Source organism: Acanthopagrus latus, chromosome 1 (genome assembly GCF_904848185.1).
Source record: "Acanthopagrus latus isolate v.2019 chromosome 1, fAcaLat1.1, whole genome shotgun sequence".
In the NCBI taxonomy this organism is placed as follows: domain Eukaryota; kingdom Metazoa; phylum Chordata; class Actinopteri; order Spariformes; family Sparidae; genus Acanthopagrus; species Acanthopagrus latus.
The window spans coordinates 13,081,753-13,104,367 of NC_051039.1; the positions used below are offsets into that span (position 1 = coordinate 13,081,753).

Sequence of the window (22,615 nt, forward strand, 5' to 3'; positions counted from 1 at the left end):
CTTGGTTATGCTGCCTTCCACCAGCAGTGGCGGAAAATTGAATATTGTGCTTAAAGAAAAAAAAAGAAAAAAAACGAAATCAGTGTTTCTTTTTTTTTTTTGTCTTGTTTGAAGACAATCTGCTCTCCCTTTGAAAAAGGCTTGTGCAATTAAAGTAATCTGATGTATCAGACTGTGCCCCCCCCATCCATCTGCATAGGACGAACTTTGATTCAAAATTCCACTGAGTGCATTTTATGTAGGCTTCTGCTCCCGGCTGATTCTAGCGTTTTAGAGTTGGTGATTGCTCCTTTGTGATTTGCATTATGATGCAGGGAAGGCTGTTGCCCAGCAGGGTTACAGCCATCTCACACACCATGGGCCTGTTCCGCGCGTTTATTTTTTTTTATGTGTCACAGCCTCTGATTCATGGACTGGAGCTGTTACTTTGCAAAGAGTCTGAGCGCTGCGGTGACTGAGAAAAAACATCACCCTCGCCTTGTTTTCTGTGTCACTTCCACTCACGTTGTTTATCGACTTTGCTCTTTCGTACCTCTTCCCCCCCCCCTTTTCTTTCTTCTTCCATCCCTTTCTCTCTTCCTGCCCCCGTGGTTTCCAGTAATATGCAGCCATTGCTATCAGCCGGCTTTGATACTGATCAGTGGACCATCAGACGTCATAATGTTTGAATAAAGGGATTAGACGGACGAGGGAAGCAGCCACAGGCCGGACATAATGGAAACAAAAAGCACGAAGAAGCTGCAAGCGGCCAGTGTGTGTATGCAGCCGGAGTCCAAGTGTCACAGAGTGTTGTGATAGTGTATGAGGTGTTTTCCTCCTCCAGTGCTTCTCCTTGACACACAAAAGGGAACACTGCATTTCCCGAGGCCGTGTTCATTTTGGCTCCTCAACAGCTACTTCCATGCGTTTGTATTTTTGGTCCGCAGTGTCCGTTTTGATTCTGTCAACCCTGCGCTGAGAAAGAGAACATCGGCTTGACCCACATGATGTAGATGTAACCTGCGGTCATGCTTCTCATAACCTCAGTATGGTGCTGTCTCCGCTCTGATGTCTTGAAATGGCACGAGGCCACAGTTCGTGATCATCTGTGAATTTGTCCTTCCTGCTGACTCGCTGTGCTGCCGAGTGCGTTTCCTAAGGCACTGCAGCAACATAAACGCAGGTTGTTGTGTGAACGGGAACTGGAGAAGCCTTGAAGCTTTTTATGATGCCATTTCTCACACCTTTTTTTTTGTGCTAAGGCTGCGTATTTGTAGGATACAGCTGTATTATTGTTACGTGATATAGTAGTTAGTAAGTGCTGTATTCCAAAAAGGGTCTGTTCATTATAAACTTGAGATTTCTGCTTCCAGCGTCGATACACAGAAGGTTAATGGAGTTTTATTTACGCAGCATTGACAAATGACTTCTAAAAAGTAATTCAACTACAGCGAAGAGTCTTTCCTGAGACTTTTGCTGTGAACAGTTGTCATTGGAATAACTCTCAGGAGAGGAAGTCATCTGTGTGAAAACTGCTGATAATGGTGTCTGTTGAGTATCCGCTGGAACAGGCACATTCATTGTTCTGTGAGAGAGATAGTTTGGCTGGATTTCTTAAAGATAAAGATATTTCCAACTGTCCTCCACAAAGATTCACTTCCACTGAATTGTGGTGACATCAGGAACGTCCGAAGTGGTTAATAAAAGAAAAAAAATCCAAACAAATAAAATCAAAGTACCACTTCACACTTAACATTAAAGGACACAAAAGTTGGAACGAATGAGGAACTAACTGCTAGTTAAGTATTAGTTAATGAGTAACTCCTACTAGGGTTGGACAATATCTACCATATTCATATGTGACACTGTAAATAGTGGAACATTGTGACGGATAATGACATCATTGTGGGGGTTCATCTTTCTAAATATGAGGCAGTGTGTCACCTAAGAGTCACCAGAAGGTCTTAGGGTGCTCGTTGCCACACTATTGTAGTCGCCCCTGTTTTCTACTGTCACTGTGACCTGCCTATCTCACCCAGCTGAGAAAACTGTCCCCAATCACTACAGACATAGATCCTCGTGCCGGGTTTTAAAAGGTCTTCGTCTGAGCACCACATGTCTGTATCTTAGTTGTGTTCAGCCTCAGAAGTTGAACCAGTGTTAGCTGGCTGGCTATACTGAGGAAGCAAAGCTAAGAAAATGGAATAACAACGTCACGGCAACCCATAGATAAGAAACACTTGTCTTGTGTTCATCTGACTGAGCTAGTTTAATATGGTGGTGGGTTTGCCTTTTAAATCACAATATTATGATGATAGAGGGCTCAGTGGCATATCACAAGAGTAACTGCTAACTGCTGCAAGATCTAGCTGGCATTGGCCAGTTAGCTCAGTTAGCAGTGCAGCTAGTTGTATGGAATGACTGTTATTTCTTCACATTCTGTTAATAATTCTAGGTAATTTTTTTTAAAGGTTTCACTTGAATTCTTACATTTTCACCTTTCAAGATTATTCAATGACAATGTAAATACTAACTAGAGAAAACCAAATCAAGAACAACTAGTTTGATATGTAATTCATTGCTAATTATTTCAACATTTGTTACTGTTTCAGTGCAATCTAAGTAGTGACACATAATATTGAAAGTAGTCACTAAATAGTCCCTTCACTACCCAATAGCCACTCAATACAGCATCACATGACAACCCCTTTAGTTTAACTTCAAGTAAAGTGGTGCATCATACTGAATCATCACATGTGCATTAGTTGACAAGTCTTCTTTTCTATTTTGTTCCTGATTCATCCGTTAGTCGATTCCTAATTAACTAATCATTAATTAATCATTAGCTACTCTATATAAATGGATTCAGAGTTACTCATTACCTAATGCTTAAATAGCAGTCCCTTTTTTGTTCCCTAGTAGCTACTCAAAATGTAATGTTTCTTACTGTGAAATGTCACCAAAACCAAATTAGCAGGGCTAGATGTCATTACTGGCATTGTCAGAGTAATTTGGGTGAACTGATCCTTTAAGTATTTTGCCGCTGTGCAGTGCTGGGGGGCTGAAAAATTAAACACACTCCTCTCCTCTGCGGACATTTAAATCAACACATTGACATTTAGCTGTGTGCACGGTGTTTGGCTGCTCGCACTGGACGTCTCATCCAGGAGTAATCTCTGCTAGTTAAACACCAAGCGATGATAAATTGATTGTTAAGTTGGTGTTGTCACTTCAGAATGACATTGTTTCCAAACAATACGCTGTCTGAAAGCTTTCATGCGGCGTAAAGCCATGACACACTCCCAGGTCGGACGGAAAAAATGATTTATTAATCCGCTGCTGTAATGTCTCTGCGATCATGCCCAGTTAATGCTGACGCCTCTGTGGATGTGCTTTGATATGTATTCCTATTTATCTTATTCAAGGACTCCTGGCGTTTCATTGTGATTATTGTTCAGTGGTTACAAGTCTATTAGATCAGCCACCGCTGTGCGAGGTTGTTGGACCCCAAATAACTGTAGGCCGCTGTGGTACATACTTGATTGGACATCTAACAAGCTATTCACACACTGGCACACACACGGCCCAGTGAGAGACTCAGAATAAATGCCAAGCAATTACTAGAGAATAGGTGGGGCGTCTTTGTTGTTGTCCCTCAAAGACCTGCAGTCACTGAGGTGACAAGACAAGGCTCATTCTTTACCTTCCTGTTAAGACTGAATTAGCGGCTCCATGTCTGAGTTACCAGCAATTGAAAGTCATGTAGCATCCTGAGTGAGTTTCATGCCCAGCTGATAATCTCCCCGTCAGGTCTGAGTGTTTCATTGTGTGGCTCAAACTAAATCTCATCAGTGTTTTTGGAATGAATCATGCGTCGGTTTCCATGAAAGCCAGACATCAAAGCATAATTGGACTTTTACAGGCTGCCACGCAGACAAAATATTAATGTAGAAAAAGTACAAATCTGAACTCTGAATCACCCGTGATTTTTTCTGAGAGAAATCTGAGCGTCTAAACTTTATAATTATGTCTGTTTCAGATATTTCTCTATTTTTTTTCATTTTTTTTTTCATTTGCCTCCTTAGGCAAATGAAAATCAATTAAACAATCCGAAAACATGAAATGACAAAATAGAAGATAGATATTACTCAATTTAAAGTCAAAAGCCTAAAAGCTTGAGAAATAATGCCTTGAGGCATTAAAAACATAATGACATAAGGTCTGTCTTCTATCTATAATGTGTGTCAAGGCATTTCCCGGTCAATTAAAGATTAAACCTATGAACCGATTTTGATTGTATATGATCAAGGCCTTAAAGTAAATCATGTCTTTTCTTAACCTGCTGACGTCTGACCTGCAGGTACATGGCCATCATCCATCCCCTGAAGCCTCGTCTGTCAGCGAAGGCCACCACAGGAGTCATCGTCTGTATCTGGAGTCTGGCCGTGGTTCTGGCCTTCCCTCTCTGCTACTTCTCTACAACCAAAACTCTGCCCCGCAGGACCCTCTGCTACGTGGCCTGGCCCCGCATGGCTGACGACCCGTTCATGTGAGAAATATTCCTGCTTTGATACCAGGCAGTGTAGCGCAGTTGTTGTTGCAGCCCTTTTTGTCTAAGCTTGTTTGTGTCTTATTTAAACCAGGTCTCTCAATGCAAGTTCATTAAAGTGTAATTAAGCCTCTTAAGGTATTACTTACAAACCTGTTTAGCCATTATCCATTAGTTTTTGAACCGTTTTTCAAAGAAATGGTAGAAACTGATGTTAGAAGAAGCCAAACTTGGGAGCACATTACCTGAAATGGACGACATCTCTTCTCATCTTTGTTGACAGTGGCATGCACACTCAGTATTATTATGCTGCACATAATGAAGGTTTCTTAATTTAAGCAATTTCACATATACATACATCAATCTCTCTTTAGTAAAGGAGTAGTTTGACGTTTTGATGTACCCCATTATTTGCGTTCTTCTGAGAGCTGAATAAGAATATTAATATCACTCCTTTGTCAGTTGAGACACAGCCAGGAGGAGGTTAGCTTAGTACAATGACAGGAAACAGGGAGAACAAGGAGCTGGGCTCCATCCAAGGTAAAATAAATCCACCTTCCAGCACCTATGAAGTCCATTAGTTAACACTTTATGCCTTGTTGGTTTTGTCCATGCATTTCATGCACCAAGCACAACAACTCTACTCCCTGGTTGCTTGTCAATCCCAGAAGTTGCCTTGTTGTCACTTCCATGAATAAGGAGGGTATTATGGTAGCAGGCAGGTCAGGCATGCCAATACTTAGGATGCTGGCTGTTGTTTTAATCCAAAGATTTATTTTGAAACTCAACTTTTTATTCAAGTCTTACTGTGAGCTATTTATTCTGCTTGTTTCTAACTCTACACGAGGGATGCAAGCAATTTGGCAACAGAAAGCAACTTTTACCACAAACATTCATTCACTCTCCCTGGTACAACACAAAGAGCAAGCAGTCCTCGATCAGTCCTCGTAAATCCTTCTAAATCTCACACACTGGAGCGTTAAACGGGGCCCCTATGGCTCTGATGCAGCCTTCTCGCTCTCTAGTCTCCAAACTATCATGGAGAGGAGGTATAAACGTTGCAGAGAATGAAAAAATATCAGTGATGAGTCTCTTGATTACTGATTATAATAAAAAAAAAATTTATTGAACTTCTATTTTAACATTTTCTTTACACAGGGAGCCCTGGCCAAGGCAGCAGCATGAGAAGTGATTACAACAACTTGTGAAATTATGTAAAAAAAAATATCAGTCAATGCGTATTTTTTGTCATTTGGAAGCAGCAGTCCTCTGTGCGAAAGTTCCATGTTTTGTTGACTCATCCACCCAGACCCCTCCCCCCCCATGACTTCCTTCTCTGCATCCCATCATAATTACGACGGTCCTCAGGCTCTGTCACTTGAACTAAACACATCGTGTTTTGGGGGGAGTTGTTGAAATGCTGCGTTTTTTCTTGAAGGTCTCAATTAGTACATTGAAGCAGTTAGTGTTGACTTATAGTGACTTATAGTGTTGACCTATATAAAATCCCCTGTGTCTGAAATCACATATGTGTATATATATTTTATAAATGCTAAATATAAAAAAAATCTTAAGTGTTTTCTCCCATTTCTTCCCAGGTATCATATCATAGTGACAGTCCTGGTCTACGTGCTGCCCTTAGTGGTGATGGGCATCACTTACACCATCGTGGGCGTGACTCTGTGGGGAGGAGAGATCCCAGGAGACTCATCTGATAACTATCATGGACAGCTCAGGGCCAAAAGGAAGGTAAGCAATGTCTGAATGGAAATAGTGCAACATTCGTCCACTTGTGACCCGGGGCGGCCTAATTAGTAGCTGTGAAGATGATCTTTTAATGCTGGAAGTCAGAGAAGCAGGAATAATTTGTAATTGTCTACCACCGAGACGCCTGTGGCTCCAGGTAATTATTATCTCACGTCTGTTTTATACCCTGAATGGAAAAGGAAATGGAAGATTTGAGGCAACGTGCCATTCTGACAATTTGTTTTTGGGAGCTTTCCAATTTTCGGATCTTTCTTGTAAATGTAGATAAGGCATCTGCCGAGCCAGAGTAATTATCCAGCTTCCTGTTATTGTGTATATATTCTTTTAGGTTTTGGATTCGAGCCTCTGTCTCTGTTAATTTAATTGCTGTGGCTAAAAGACATTTATTGTCTAGTAGGGGGTTGAATCCCAGAACTCCACTGAATCTAATTAATTGTTTCTTGGCCTGTTTTGTGTTAAAGATAATCTGTTGTTAAGTGCTGATAAACAAACTGGTGAGAACATAACATCCTCTATGGAGTCAGAAGATAACGGGGAAACTGTTTAGAGCTACTCCTCTTCAATTCAAGCCTATAATATTTTCATATTTTAATGTTTTGTATTTTATCCTGAAAGGAGTCAAAATAACTCACTGTAAGCTTTCAGTTGAGTGTTAACCACGGAAATTAATATGACTGCTTTGGAAACAACTTGACATTTTGTTCAATAAGTATTTGACACGCAGTAGCATCAATAAACATAAACCATAAACATAATGTAAAGAGCAGGGCTCTTTTACAAAATAAATGAAAATTAAAAAACAATACGAAGTTAAGTTCTCACTGGTGAGAAAAGGAAAGTAATGCTGATTAAGTTCAACATTTAAAGCTGCGTTGCTTCGTTTGCAGTTCTAATTGCACTAAACTCGTATTAATTTACACTTAAAAGTGAGAAAATATGCTTCAGCATATTTCACTGAATAAGCATAATGACTTTTGCCTTCTGTGTGCGTGAGGCACTGCTCTGTGAACATATCCGGGAAGAAAACAGTTTATTTCTTTTTTTCCACAGACCACGACCTTTCTGGTTGTCACAGGTCCTCAATCAGGTGTTTGTCCATGCGTCCAGACAAACACAAGCTCTGAAAACCAACCATGTCTCACGGCATTTCAAGTTTGTCTGCATTTTGGCAGATGTATCTGACACCAAGGCCTTTATGTTCCAGGAGTTCAGAGCTCGTTGAAGACATGTTTTTTTTAAAAGATAAGGCTGTTTACTTTCATCATAAAACATGACCAAATGCATTGAAATACAAAATCATCTCGTCACAGACAGGTTCAGTTTCATTACATTATGAGAAAGTCACGATGCAGTCATGGCAAAATATTCCCCAAAGATGATAAAGAGGAGAACTGTTTTATTATGTGTCTCAGGGGTAATCAGGGCTCCCCATAGGCTCCAGCAGTCACTTCATAGTGTTTCGTTTAACATAAGGGCATTAAAAGGGGCACTCTTGTGAGTGCCTTAACCCCATACTTGACGATTTGATGGAAATATTTTTTACCTTCCTCTACTCAAACTATTCCTTTGTCACGCCCTCACAACCCTGCCAGATGAGTTACCCATCATTGTTTTGGTGTTCATTCAAAGGTCCAGTTCGTAGGAAAGTTTATCTCGTTCCCAACTTGTCAAATACCGACGCTTTGACCAAAACTTAACCTCATGGTTCCTCTTTGGATGGCCCCTGCTTTCCCCAGGTGGTGCCAAAAACCTCAAAACTGACATTTAAAGCCAACAAACTGTGTAATGGCCATTACATCACCATAATAACAAAAGATCTATCGGTGTTTGTTATGAGAAGGTCTGGGTGTTAACGGAGAGGATGTGTTACTGCACTGTCATTATGTCCCCGGCCCGCGGCTCACAACATGATGCAAAATGATACACTTGTACTCATTATATAAAACTAATGAGCGGTCAAAGCCACCGTTGGACACAAGAAAGGTAGGAATGACAAATTATTTTACTTTTTATCATCACTGGAAAACATGACCATGCTTCTGACTGGGCCGTCTTGCTGTATGATTTCCAGCTGCTTTTAATTGTAGGGTCCAACATGCGTTAACCTGTTCATGGGCAACAGTATTAGCTTCACCACAGTGCTCATTATTTCTGACTCCTCCAGCCAGAAAATGGCTCCATGGGGAGACATGCTTTTAACTGTGAGGATCAATAATTCTGAAGGAATATTTGTATCCGACTGTGTGTTGTTTGTGTCTGCACACCAGAGATTTCAGGCAGGCAGCCCACGTTTTGTTGTTGATTCCAGAGCTGATTTCAAAAGCAGTTTGTATTTGTGTGTGTGTGTGTGTGTGTGTGTGTGTGTGTGTGTGTGTGTGTGTGTGTGTGTGTGTGTGTGTGAATTATAATATTTTTGCATCATATCGAAGATGGTGAATGTTAATTTTTCAGCCCTAAACCTGTCCCCATCAGTGGTTTACTTTGCACACTGGCTTATTTCTGGCGATGAATGGCACACAGGATTTAGAGTTTTGTTTGCACTTGCAGGCTCTGTTCTGAACATGTTACAGAATGAAGAGCACAGCCCAGGGCAACAGTGGGATCAAAAGTTAATGTTCTTTCTGTTTTTTTTGTTTTATATCTATCTATCTATCTATCTATCTATCTATCTATCTATCTATTTATTTATTTATTTATTATCAAAAATGAAAAAGGAAAAGCATTTAATATGGCATTTTTAAGTCTGTACTGTCCACTACTATTATGTAGGTATTGAAACAATCAGACCTGGATTTTATCACCAAACTACAGTTACTGTAACAACCACTAGGCCTAGTTTATGAAAGTACATTCAAACACCTTGGATCTTGTATCTGCAGTCTCTCACAAGACAAGCGCCAACAACAAGGCTAAAGGTCTATGGCAATGCTGGCAGCTATGTGTAGCTGTTCTTGCTAACATCAGCATGCTAACAAGTACAAAGGGACAACAGTGAGATGCCGATGGTAATCAGGTGTAGTGTTAACAGATGTGACTACTATTTTAGCATGTTAGCATGTGTTGAGAAATTAAGTAGAGGAGGTATGACTGCCAATCCAAACTGTCTGGGGTCAGTTTGTGGAGAAGTCTGATATCAGGTTGCAGAGCGTGGAGCTCAAGCCCATAGTGTTCACTTTTTCCAATACATTTCTTCGGGGGTGATTGTGTTGAATGCTGAGAGGAAATAAATTATTTTTAAAAAAGGCTGATGGGTATATCATTTGTTTTGCATGCATTTTGTCATAAACCAAAGTATTGAACCAACTTCAATTTTGTCTTGATGATGGTGCTTGATCACAAATGTTATTCCACTTTCTCCTGAGGGAGATATGTGTGTATCACATTTCACGGCAATCCATTCAACAGTTGTTGACCCATCTTACTCAAAGCATAAAAATTGTCCTTGCAAGTATTCATCCTCTGGGGACCATTAACGTCTCCACTCAATCTCCTGGAAATCCATCCAACAGCTTTTAAGATGCTTTTGTCTCAATCTCAGTGATGGACAGACCAATCAACATTTTCATCCCCTGAGCGATACTGCTAGCATGGAGCAAAAAAAAAATCTGTTCACCTCAGATGTAGTAGGTCGGCAGCAGAGTATTAAGGTGAACTGGCTCTTTAAGGAGACGTTGATGCTTAGAGGGAAAAGTAATCTTCTCTATGAGTATCTCTGCTTTAATGGTTGCCACTTGCTCGCCCCTTTGTTGGACCAAGTAGTGCCCTCGGTTACCGGTTCAGCTGTTGACTACATCCATAATCAGGACTATCTATAGTGTGTATTGAGCAGTTGCATCTTCAAAGCAGGTTCAACCCACTCAAGAGATTGACAAAGTAAATGATTTTTTTGCGAAAAGTGGTGAAGGTCACTGAAATCACATGAATGGATGAACTGAAGTAATCATTTGAAGTGATCATTTTCAACGAAAATAACCTTTTAGCGGTGCTATTACTCTCAGGGTCTTTTTTCAGGTATTTTCCTCACGTTTCTCTTTAACGACACATTTCCTGAGAAGGTCACACCGGTCAGTGACGAGATACAAAGAAACATCTATATTAAAAGAAAAAGTCAACAATCCAAGGTTAATTTATTCTGCTGCAATCCTTACATCACAGGTGTTCTTTAAACTCATGCCTGAGGCTGTGCATTGAACCTGTCATAAATCTGCTGCACTGCTCTTAAAGACAAGCTGTGTTTGGCTTGTTGTGTTGTAAGTACCACTAATCATCCATCTTCCTTTCTCCCTGAAGACAAAGCACTGTGTGGGGGTGTGAGAATGGATGTAGGATTGGGTTGGATTACCTCGACAAGATCAGAGTTTTTTTTGTTTTTTTTTTTTACCAGAAATGAAGCATAGCAGTGTTAAGCCGTGGTGTATCTAAGTGTCACGCCCCCTTACCAGCGTTAATGGCGCTGATCTAATCCTGACTGGATAGGTGCCAATAGATCTGTTGTGCTCAGCCCTGTTTAATGAAAAAAAAAACAAAAAAAAAAAACAGTATGAGCAATTTATTAAAGGGGGTTCCGTGCAACTTCTGGGTTGTGCTAGAGGCCAGTTGTTAGCTTATACAGTATATGCTTACTCCATTTCTGAACTAACATTAGCTGCTGTTGCTCTCTGTCAGCGGGGCAAATATATGCACTGAGATGAGGCGCTGTCTCTGAGGAATCCAACCTGCGTCTTTCACAAAGACATCTACAGTCCAGCAGCATTAAAAACTTCAACAAATTGTCCACAGGCAACCAAGAGAGAGATGGGGAAGCTCTTATATCTCAGATCACATTAAAATCTGCTCATATATGACCAATGATAAAGTCATTCATGCATGTGAATAGTTTCAGATAGTTACATAGAGCCCATTTAAGGGTCAATTAACATGATAATACAATATTCTTCACTCTCTTTAAGAGTGATTGCTGAGCTGTGACTGAAGGGCTGCAGCCACATTACCACCTGTGCTCTTTCTTCTCACTCATGAATTGAATCCTTTTTTCACAACCTGACAAAGGCTATTGCTGAAACACTAAGTATAAGCTATGCTTTAATAAAGGCCTTTTATTTAATACACACCCCCAGTGCCGTGGATCGTCTGTTCTTTCTTGGAATAGCTTTTAACTATTGACTAGAAACAGAACAATTTTAAGCTTTTTTTCAGTTTCCTTGGACTTTACAATGTATTAAAAGTCTCTTACAAAAGACTTACACAGTTTTTATATCTGACTACAGGTTGTCTGGAGAAATCACACATCGGTACCTAAAAGTTGGATTGTGCACACAGGAGGAGGATTCTTCTTATTTTGGAGCATGTCAGTCAGCACCATCTTCCTCAGCTGGCTAAGCCATTTATCCATTTTGTGCCACAAATAGATCAATGTACATAGATTACATTATTTTTACCATTAGGTATGATTGTTACATACTTGAGAACCTTGAGACCCCTTAAATAGGGAGGATTTTGGTCCCTGAATAATTTGAGATTCAAGAACTGTGTCTTCTGTTTGTTTCTGTTGACAGAGAAAGTCTGCAAATGACAAAATGATAACAGCATTTTTATGCCAGACAATTTAAATTTTTCCTTTATTCTCAGAAAACAGGGCAAAATTTAGAGAGTTTGTGCATGCCACTGTCCTAAATTGGGATTGACAGTCAATCCCCATCGGGACGGACACAGTGCAACCCCCGTGATTAACAGAAAACTCAACATGGGAGTGTTTGCAGCCCCTTTCCATTAAGACTTCACGACAGAAATGGGAATTCTCTCCGGGGCGAATGGAGTTTGATTGAATATTCGTTCTCCTCTCCGCTTCTCTCTGTCAATCTCTCACTCGATGAGGAGGATGAGGCGAAAACAGTGCAGTGGGCCACACGCCAGGAAACAGGTTATGATAACTAAAAGGGAAACAAATTGTCAGAAATTGGGCGAATTGTTGTAGAATTGGAGGAGGAGGAGGGCAATGAAAAACAGGAATCTCCTGGGAAAACCAGTAAGTGTATGTAGAGCTGGGAATTACTGACGAAAGTGATGTTATAATGGTAAGAAAAGCTGGGCCCTATAGTTCCTACTGGTTTTCCACAAGTAGAGACTGCCGGTACATTTTTTCGTACCTTTAACATTTCAAATTTCTGTGGAAATATAATTGCTGCCTGAACTGTGTTCACTAGCAGCATATATTTTCCATTCCAGGAAGTGTTGCATTCTTGTACCTGACAGACGAGGTGCTGGTCTGGTGGAGGACAAAGCACAGCAGCACAGGAATTTTTCACCATGGTTAAGGGATGTGCTGCTCAACCTGAAGCTCGACCAAATCAAATTTACACTACAGGGTTCAGAAAATAAATTCATTAAAGTGTGGAGACCCTTTCTGACATTCTTTGACAAACCCTCCACACAAGTAATGAATAAAGAATTTATTATGTTCGGGCCATTGACATGACGTGCTACTCCTGCCTACCTTTTTATTACAACATGGGCGCTTTTTATTGCTCAATTTCATCTCACGTTAACCACGCCACATTCAATTATTGTGGCTACGCATTGTTTGCACCTTGATTTATGCGCATACGAAGTCGTACATCGCTTTAGGAATTGGAGCACGTTTAACAGCTGAGTGACAGCAAAGGGTTCTTTGTTGAAGGATGGGAATGATGTTCCTTTCGTACATATTTGCGTTAATTGTGGAAATCAGTGAAAATAATAATAAGAAAGAAACATTTAGCAACTTTGCGGATACATTGATTCAAATATTTTCTTATTCTAATGATAAAAAAATACACTTCAGTTGCCATTAGAGCATATCGCAGGGAAAGCTGATTAAATATCTTGTTTGTGAACATTTTGCAGGTACGTTTAATCTGAAATTGTTCTAAAGTGTCTTAACTTTGGATAAAATTGTCAGTTAGAAAAGTGGCATGCTATCGTATTATTGTGTTTTCTATTGCACATTAGTAGTATAATACACTTTTTATACTTTTATAATACGTGGTTCACCGCCTTGTTCCCTTTCTTCAATCATCACCTTTTGCGTCTCTCATTTCCATCAGGAGAGACTCGTGAATGGTGTAAGAAAAATGTCTATTCAGAAAGACATAGGCACTTAGACTCTATGGGGAGATTTCTCGTGATAAAAGGGCTTCTGCCTAGGGCAGCAGCAAGAAGAATCCCCCATGGAGTACAGACACTGATGGGGATGGTTGATGACGCCTCTGAGACAGACAGACTGATGAAGCGATGAAGCTGATGAAGCTGGGGAATCCGGGAAGACGGGCGATGACGGGGAGGTGGAGGGCACATTCATTCATTCATTCATTCATTCATTCATTTGTTCATTCATTCATTCATTCATTCATTCATTCATTCATTCATTCATTTGTTCATTCAAGCTGCAAAATAGCAGCATGAATGAACGAAAAGCAGGGAAACAGCGGTACTTAAAAAGACAGCAACAAGATGATAACAGTGAAGGTGTGTGGCTGTGCTGTTGGATAGATGCGCCCGGCTGATGCGAGCAGCTCATGTCAGTCAGTGGTCCCAGGCAATTATGAGTGAGCCTCAATGAGATGAAGGACCGAGCATGCAAAAGAGCCATCTTACTGTCTGAACTTTCACTGGAGCTTCGTTTAGTAGCACTTGCAAGTCTCGTTCATGTCGTATCTCATTTAAAATTGTTGGAGGGACATGTTCTGGCTTAGAGCTTATAATGGGGTTGTCATTTACCTGATTAATGAAGAAACATAAATCTGGCGCTCTCGCCCCAAGACTGTTTTGGCTGCTTACAATCTAATCTAACATCCACGGTGCATTGAAAAGCTTATTAGCATGTGAGTTTCATTCCTTTTTGCCTTCAAAAGTAAATCGACATCAAACTAATATACTGCCATTTGTTTGTCATGTAAAAGCAACATTGCTTATCTTTTTAACTTTAAAATAACAACTTCCATGTTATTTTGACAGTAAACTGACTTGTAATAGGGAGCGTGGTGACCCTGTCCATCTTATGTCCCCTTGAACGTTTGTTCTTGCACTATAGCTAACTTGGTGAGGCTTTATTTCACTAAGTCACACACCACAAAACTGTAGGTGAAACTTGGCTATATTTTATGAATACAATGTTTTCTTTTTTTTTTCTTCTCATGTCCTCTGCTTACTTTACCTCAGCTTAGAGCATCAGCGGTGCACTGGCTTTTGGTAGTCAGCAAGAGCTTCTGTTAAGCTATTCTTATTATATATTTTGGTTTCATTGTCCACTGCAAGGCTGACATGAGGAATTAGCCGATTTACTTCTACTGACTGCACCCAAGCATTTCAAAGATGGACCTTTATGGTAGTATTAGTAGAGGTTGGTCAAGTAATAGCTAACCTAAGTTTAACTGTCATTAGCTAAAATGATCACAATAACCAACCAACTGTTGAATTATTTGGGCTCTGTAATAGCTCACCAAACAAAACTTCTAGAAGTGTTTTTTTTTTTTTTATGCTCAACATTTTGCACAACACCCATTGACAAATACAGTACAGTGCAGGCGCAGGCAGTTCTTGGTTGCAATTAGGAAAAAGCTTGTGACCTCAGTTTAATACAAACAAAGTCTAATGTGACGAAATGAAACAGATGCTTTTATCTCATTAACAGAACGTCTGCAAAGCTCGGATGGTGAAATCAGCTCATTAGCAGGCCGACAGCAGCGGCAGCAGCTCCAGTCGTCCGTTTCTGTCCACTGAGTATGTGTTCAGGCTCAGTATAGACCTTTTTACACAGCAGCCATCTTGACATTAAACAGTTGAGTAAACACAGATGTTACAGATGATACTTATTAAGAGTCTGCTCCGTTCAGGTCGAACAGTGTCCAGGTGCTGCTATTGTGCACTAGAAAGTCCCCGGCTACACTAAATGTAACGTAGCCTTCATTAATCATCATTAATTAAACCTATGTTAACCTTCTATTTCACGTCATCATGGCTGCAGTGAAAAAGATAGGTAATACGCGATTTTGGCAGCGCTCAGAGCCCAAAACACAGTCATCGCAATTACATGTGTAAAACAGAAAAACATCTTGAGGTGGATAAATATCATTCATGCCACGGAAATTCAAGGGATTCACTTGAACTGGTGTTGGCGGCTGTACTGATTAAAAGAGCAGGGTCACTGTCAACGGAAGCAACTTCTGTTAACCGAAATATAAAATCTTTTCCCTAAATCCTGGACGTGTAAACCCACCATGCACCCCGACCCTTATCCTGACATTTGTGTGCAGCACAGAAACATGATTTGATGAATAACACTGAACATAATCCAGGCAGCGCATTGTCCTCAAAACGACACAGTATATAAACGTTATTTCAAGGAGACAGGGTTGTGCCAACAGGTAATAATTATGATGATTGATTTTAGCTTGTGGATACTCTCTGGCGCTTCATGGGATCCTCCAACTGTGATTTTCAGGTGTGACATTCTGCTCGCAGGCTGACCTCCACATGCGTCAGTGAACATTTTCTTGCCTATTACATATTTCTCCCCCCCACGAGCTCCCTGTACCAACAAGGGGACTGAGTAATCCCTGCAATCAAGATTTAACCTTGACATTTAGTGAGAAAATGCCACTGACCTCGTTGTCCTCCTTTTCCACGTTGGAGAACTGATATCAAATAACCTTTGGATTACACAGATATTTTTTCTATGGTGCAGACTGACCCTGTGTAGTTTAGCAGCAGGAGAGCGAATACAAACACTTGAGGCTCCCCTCTCAAACCTGATGGAAGCGCTCGGACAATAGAGACTTGCAGGACTCAGCCGATTGCTTGCGCTTGTGTCTCCGGTTAAGGTTCCTATCATCTTAAAAAGGAGAAAACTGCCTGTGAGCATTTGCCATGCCAATTAAAGGACATAAATGGCAGTATGTTACCATTTTCCAGAAATATTCTACAGAAGGCTTCTCTACCATCTGCTTCCCTGCTCTTCAACAAACATATTCATGTTGCAGATGTTTGCTGCCTGTAAATGTGCAAGGTTACACTACTTTTATACATAAAAGAAGTGTACCCTTGCATGTGTTCTGCTGCAAGGACAGACTACAAAATACCTGCCTGAGCACCCTACTTAAGGTTGGTGAATTGTGTTCACTTTGTGACTCACTGCTTATAAATAATAGGTAGAAACCCACACACTTTGTTGCAAACTAGAGTGACACTCAATAGCCTTCGCCAAGGCCCAACAGCCTCCATTTGTATTCACTCATAGATACCAGCTACCCGAATGGGCTTGATTTGTTTCATTGGGATCCATGCATTATGCTCTGAAAGCAATAAAACACTGGCTACGCTGCTAGTTTTAAAGGTTGGTCGGCAAAACCTCTGCCAACAAGGAAGAGCAGGTGAAACATCATCTGTGCTCATGTCTGTATTTGGAATAGCTGGAGCTTTAACAGCAGGTTGGCAGGCTCAACGAGAAGTTGTAGATTTAAGTCTGACCTCAATCAGAAGATGCTATATTGACCATTTCTTTTATTAAAAAAAAAAATATATTAACAGAACAGCCTCAGAATTGAGCTTCATATCAGTGTTTTTAATCACCGCAGCAAGTGAGCTGTCAAAGTTGTTTTTTTTATGAACTTTATTATCAATGAGTAGACTTCAACAACTACAGATATTGACACATTTTACATTTTCCGCTTAGCAGCAACTCCACCACAACCCACCTCACACAACCAGCCCCACAAGTTCAAATGGCACCAGCAGTAGTCTGCTGCCAAACCTCATGACTCGAAGGGGCCCACTCTGCATGACGTAAGCCTCCGCCAAGACTGGTCCCTGTCGTCACGCTGTAGCCTCAAGGCAGAGCGTCCTAGGATTCTAGGCAATGTCCTAGGCAGTCTAGATGAAAGGCCATTACACAACATACACATTGCTAACTCACTTGAATAGTGCCTTAACCTGTCTTCTTTATACAATTTTTTGTCAGATGAAAACAAAGAGATAAAACTTTGGACAAGTCGATGTTAGCTTTTCCCCTCACTTTCACTCTTTGTGCTAAGCTAAGCTAACCTGCTGCTGGCTGCGCAGCTTCGCGGTTCTTTTAATGCTCAGCTCTGTTAGCTCAGCTCAGCGCAATGGCACCCGTAATTCTAACCATTATTATCATTATTACATGACCTTTACCGCCTTGTGTATTTTTGCCCCACTGGCCTCTGCAGCACAGCAATAATGAAACATCAAAGTGGGAAAATGAGGTAAGACATCCTCCCTTTGAGGTTTTGCTTTACTGTATGTAAATTTTACTACATTTGTTTTATTTGCTTGTCTCTTGTTCCCTCTGTTCTGTTTCAGCCCATTTGTGTTGGATTTTCGAAATTAATCCGAGTAGGAAACCACCAAAAGGTCTCAGAATGTGCCCTCAGATCCAGTGCTTTCATAAAACGTGCTTTATCTCTTCTCTGGCATTTTTTTTTTTAAATTGTAGGGTTTGGTCTTACTGCTTTCATCTTTCTTTCCTTTTTAATAACTATTAGTTCTTTACACCAACAGAAATATCAAAGTCCCATAACTTTCTTTCAGCAATTCCCCTTAAGGTTTTTAATCTTTCAGGTACATAATTTAGAAAGTGTGTTTGCATGACAAATGTAGCCTCAGCCAAGACAAATGTTTTGTATCATTAAAACCTCTCAGTTATGTGGAATTTGAGCTGTATCTCTTTTTTTATTTGCTATTCCAGTCCTTCCTCACTTGCGTTCTTTTTCATGGACAGGGGGATGCTTTTGGAGACATACGTGATGTGCAATCATTTAGTTTACCTCGATAGATTGGGGTACTTTCTTCTCTTCCTTGCCGTCTGGAAAATGACCTCCACAACACTGATAAAAAGTTTGAGACACAGAGGGAATTACCTAACTTCTCAAGCCTAACTATCTCTCAGCTCGATCAGTGCCCAAAATGAACCAGTCAGTCCAGGAAGAAGAAAGATTAAAGAAGTGTGAAATGTTAAAAATAAGGTATTTTAGATATGCGTTGTACAATTTTTACTTTGTGTGTGTGTGTGTGTGTGTGTGTGTGTGTGTGTGTGATGAATAGAAAAGATATTTGAAGGATATAACAGTTATACCCTGTAGGCTTTTGTCAGCACCGGTTACAATGGATTACGTTTTAGAATTTTCCACCGCAGTAAAGAAAAGACTCCTGAGGCAAAATCAATACATTCTCCATCCGTTCATTCTCAAATGTTCTCATGTCAAGGACCTCCTAAGTGTTACAATTTGTAGGTGGTTGTAAGTTGGACCCAAAAGCAGACACAGGGATAGGTGAAAAGATTAAAAGAAATTAACTTAAGTTGCTTGAGTGGTTTGGCAGCGGTGGAAGGCTCCGGCTCAGGCTGGTGGCTCAGCAAAGAAAGTAGCTGGCTCATGATGGTGAAGACTGACCATCAGGCACTGATTCACATGTTAAGATATTTCCTAGCACTCAGTAACTCAAAAGCAGATTTGTACTAGTTTAAGTGTAAACCAACTATCTTAGCACTTCAAGATTACCATTGTTAAGCAAACTTTAGGGTCGAGGAGTCTTTTCGTGAGCAAGTAGTTGCCCTCAGAATGACTTCCTCCCATCTCCCAACCTCTTGTTACATCACACGCTGCTATCCTGCTGCTATGTAGCACACTGATTGTTAATAAGCTTCCTTTTGTACAAGATGAGGCGTTTCTCAGGCCCATCTTGTTGACAAGCAGCAATCATAATTTGACCTTGGTGGGGGTTCTTTCTGATTAGTAATTATGGTACCTATAAGGACCACCTGTTGGTTTTGTAAGAGAATTGCTCAAAATAGCTTCCAATATAATGTGTGTGTTGTTGGTGTGTTATATATAATCAGACTAACCCTCCTAACCTCAAAGTAAGAAATAGCCAATATTGTTGGTTGACCCTGGTCAACAGAAATATGAAAAACCCAATAAATAAAAAGGTTATACTCAAGAAAATTAAAGGCGTACATTTCAGAACCTCTGACAGGTGGGATCAGCTCATTGGAGCAAAACAACAAAAAGCTGCTCCTCCAGTTCCGGAGTTGACTGATTTTTGAAAAGGCCAACTTTGATCTGGAGACTCATAACACATGACGGTGTGCCTGAATATAAAGAGCTTTGTCTATGAAAAGCGGTTAATATTACAAAGGAGTTTTAATTAATCTATATGTTCTGCTGGGACTTAGTTATGAAGTTTTGCAATATGTTCACATTTGGTTTTCATTGATGTCTTTTATGCTACATGCCCAGGCTTGAGACCATTAGTTCAGTGATCAGTGCCTTTTTTTTTTTCAGTTTCCTGAAGCCGCCCAGTGATAACTTGATGACTTTCTTAATTATGCCATTAACAAAATTAATGGGATGGCAACGGCTTTAAATCTCCTCTTGACTCAGTCTGTTAACCTCAACATTTCTGCTCATTCGATATTTTTGTTTTAGAACTGTAAAGACACTTCATTATGTCCAATAGATTCTTTGTTTAATTCTAAGTGATATAAACAGTAAAACCAAATTTTGTTCCCTGGTTGATTATTTAGCTTGTTTAAGCATTAAATCAATCACTGAAGATTAATTTTATCTGAAATTACTGCTTGCAGACAGTAGAATCCTGCTACATAGAATAATTGACATGGAAACGGAAGAGAAAATGATTGTGTTTATAACAATTGTGTAACCTATTTCCATAAACGATATTGAGTACGCATAAAATACATTGCTCTGACATTCTCATTATCCCCTCATAATGAGAAATGGGTGTTTAGTGGGTTGAATTTTTCTATTTTTTTTTTTTTCTTAAATGTGCTCACAAGCCTGTCATGTTTATACGAACCACTGCAAGAGCTCACCTGAACCTCCTGTGTCAGACAGCATATACGCTCAGTATTATTTACATGTGATAAGGAAGAGACCGCTCTGTTTGTCTGTCATGCACAAAGTCTCTGTCCTGCATGGACTGGATGTTACAGTAGAGAACCTGAGTGATGATTCATGTTCTTACTCTGCTGGCATTGGCAAAACTACGCTGATTGACACAACTGGCTTGTTTTTCCTAGTTTTTAAGTCTCTCATGTATAACGCACAATATTTTGGATGTCACATTCTCAAGTACTATCGTGTCTACTCGTTCCCTCCTGGCCTGTTGAAAATGACAGTAATTGGCTTGATACACATTGATCAACTTCTGAACTCAGGAAATGTGACCATCGCATGAATGTAGCATAAGTACACAAGGGAGGCACAGATAATTGGACAAAGGTGAAAGACACCAGAGTGGTGCAGACAGTCAGAGAAGGGTGGGAAACACACAACGGCTGAAAGTGGGGATCTGAAAAGACAGGAGAGGCGAGAAACTTAAAATGAAACAGAAGGTAAAGCAATAAAAAGTGAAACAAGGAAAACATGACCTGAGATGCAGGACGAGTCTCCAGAAGCAGACATGCAGGTAACATTATTAAGAAGCCAGCCTCACCTCATCTAAAGCACCCAGTTTATATGAATAATAACTTACATGGATTGTATTCAATCCAAATAAGGGCAATTTAAACAAGACCAATGAGTACTCGACAACTGTGCTTCTCCTCCTCAGGTTATTTTTACATATATAAACTGTTGACAGTGCTGATCAGAATCAGAATTCCTTTGTTATTCACACAAACGGGGACATCTGTATGTCACAGAATTCAATTCAACAACAAACAATAAAAATATTAAAAAATGTAAGTAATAGAAATAGATATGGACATACATAATATGTACAAGTATTACAAAACAGTGTAATTATAAACTGTGTGGGCAGTGTATTGTTATTGATAAATAATAAATATGGGTATGAAAATTGCCCAGTTAGTGCAAACCAAAATGAGTAATGGGTTATGTATGGAGTTTTTATTGTAGAGTGCACAAGTGAGGTCTACAGGGAGCAGTGCTGATTGTGGAGTCTGACAGCAGCAGGAGGGAAGGACCTGCGACACATCTCCTTCACTTATTGTGGTGTATCAGTCTATCACGGAACAAGCTGCCCAGTGCTATGATGGTGATAATAATGTGACTGCATGTTATAACGTGCTTCAGCAGGAAACCAAAGATAACAACAGGATATCTGACTTTCTGTCCATCAATGTCATCCTACTCACATAAATTGAGAAACACCGCATATTGTGACACTCGGACACAGTTTATTTTCAGTCCGGTGTGTATTAAAACACTGCTGAAAATCGTCCCCTGAACAAGTCTCCAGTTAAGCATCATTTGCTAGAACCACAGTGACTGCTGCAGCTGCTTCAGGAAATTAATGAGTCCTTTATAAAAATTAAATATATTCATGACCCATCTTTTTAATTAAGAATATACAGAAGGAACACATGGGCCCGTGGTTGGGAATCATTCTCAGTCGGTCCTTAGCTCAGAGGTCAAGACAGATTTGACTGATGCAGTGCACAAACTTTACAAAATACATCGCACCGGACTCTTCACCATCCCCTTTTCTCCACACTCATTGCTATAACACATGGTCGGAGGATTCCTTGGCACCAGAACACATGATGGAAACATTTACACTAAACCCTCAACAACTACTTTGCTCTTTAACATCTTTCTTCATTAGTCTTCCCACATCACTTCAAACCCTGTCCCAGTATCTTCTCGAGATAATCTGAGCCTCCGCTGAAAAAAAAACAAAAAAACAACCACACTGGCAGAAATACCGACTGGCCGCTTCACCACTTGTTTAGCAGCCACCTATCACAGTTTACAGCTTGGCGTGTGTTACGCCATAAATGACTTTGAAACATAAACTCAAAACAAAGTGTGCCAGGCCTTGTGTTTGGGTTTCATGAGGGATTTGATGATGTCTGTTTTGCCTCTGGTATCGTGGCTCTCCAGCCTGTCTCTGGGATGTCACACAGTAGGATGGATTGTGTTCCCACTTACCACCCAGACACAGTCCACAGCGGTTCATTCAGTTCACTTCCAAACAGAAGGAGAGATTGAAAGAATGATTGAAAGATACTGTAGACAGACTTTTTTAACAAAGTATTTAAAACATCTGATTTAAATGCACGCAATGCGTTACATTAATGCCCAGTCTTATGCCTCCACACTGGCGTCAGTCTTGAGGGAATATCCTCAGATTTGGTACAAATGTCCACTATTGCTTCATGAACTCATTGGAATTCAGTTTCCAAAGGTCAGATGTCAAAGTCACTGTGACCTTGCAAGACATACAACTTAAAGCCTTGTGCAATAAGTACAATAACACGTCACTCGAATGTCAAACAGG

At 40.3% G+C, this 22,615-nt stretch overlaps 1 protein-coding gene across 3 annotated transcripts in view; it reads left to right on the forward strand.

Moving 5' to 3' along the window:
- Positions 1 to 22,615, forward strand: part of tacr3a (tachykinin receptor 3a) — a 30,274-nt gene that overhangs the window by 1,898 nt on the left and 5,761 nt on the right. For 2 of the 3 annotated variants that reach the window (XM_037115280.1, XM_037115288.1), the window contains exons 2-3: positions 4,340 to 4,528; positions 6,127 to 6,277. In XM_037115280.1, coding sequence (XP_036971175.1) covers positions 4,340 to 4,528; positions 6,127 to 6,277 — 340 coding nt within the window. Of the gene's footprint in view, positions 1 to 4,339; positions 4,529 to 6,126; positions 6,278 to 7,345; positions 8,882 to 22,615 lie in introns of those variants that run through there. The other variant, XM_037115296.1, reaches the window with a different exon arrangement.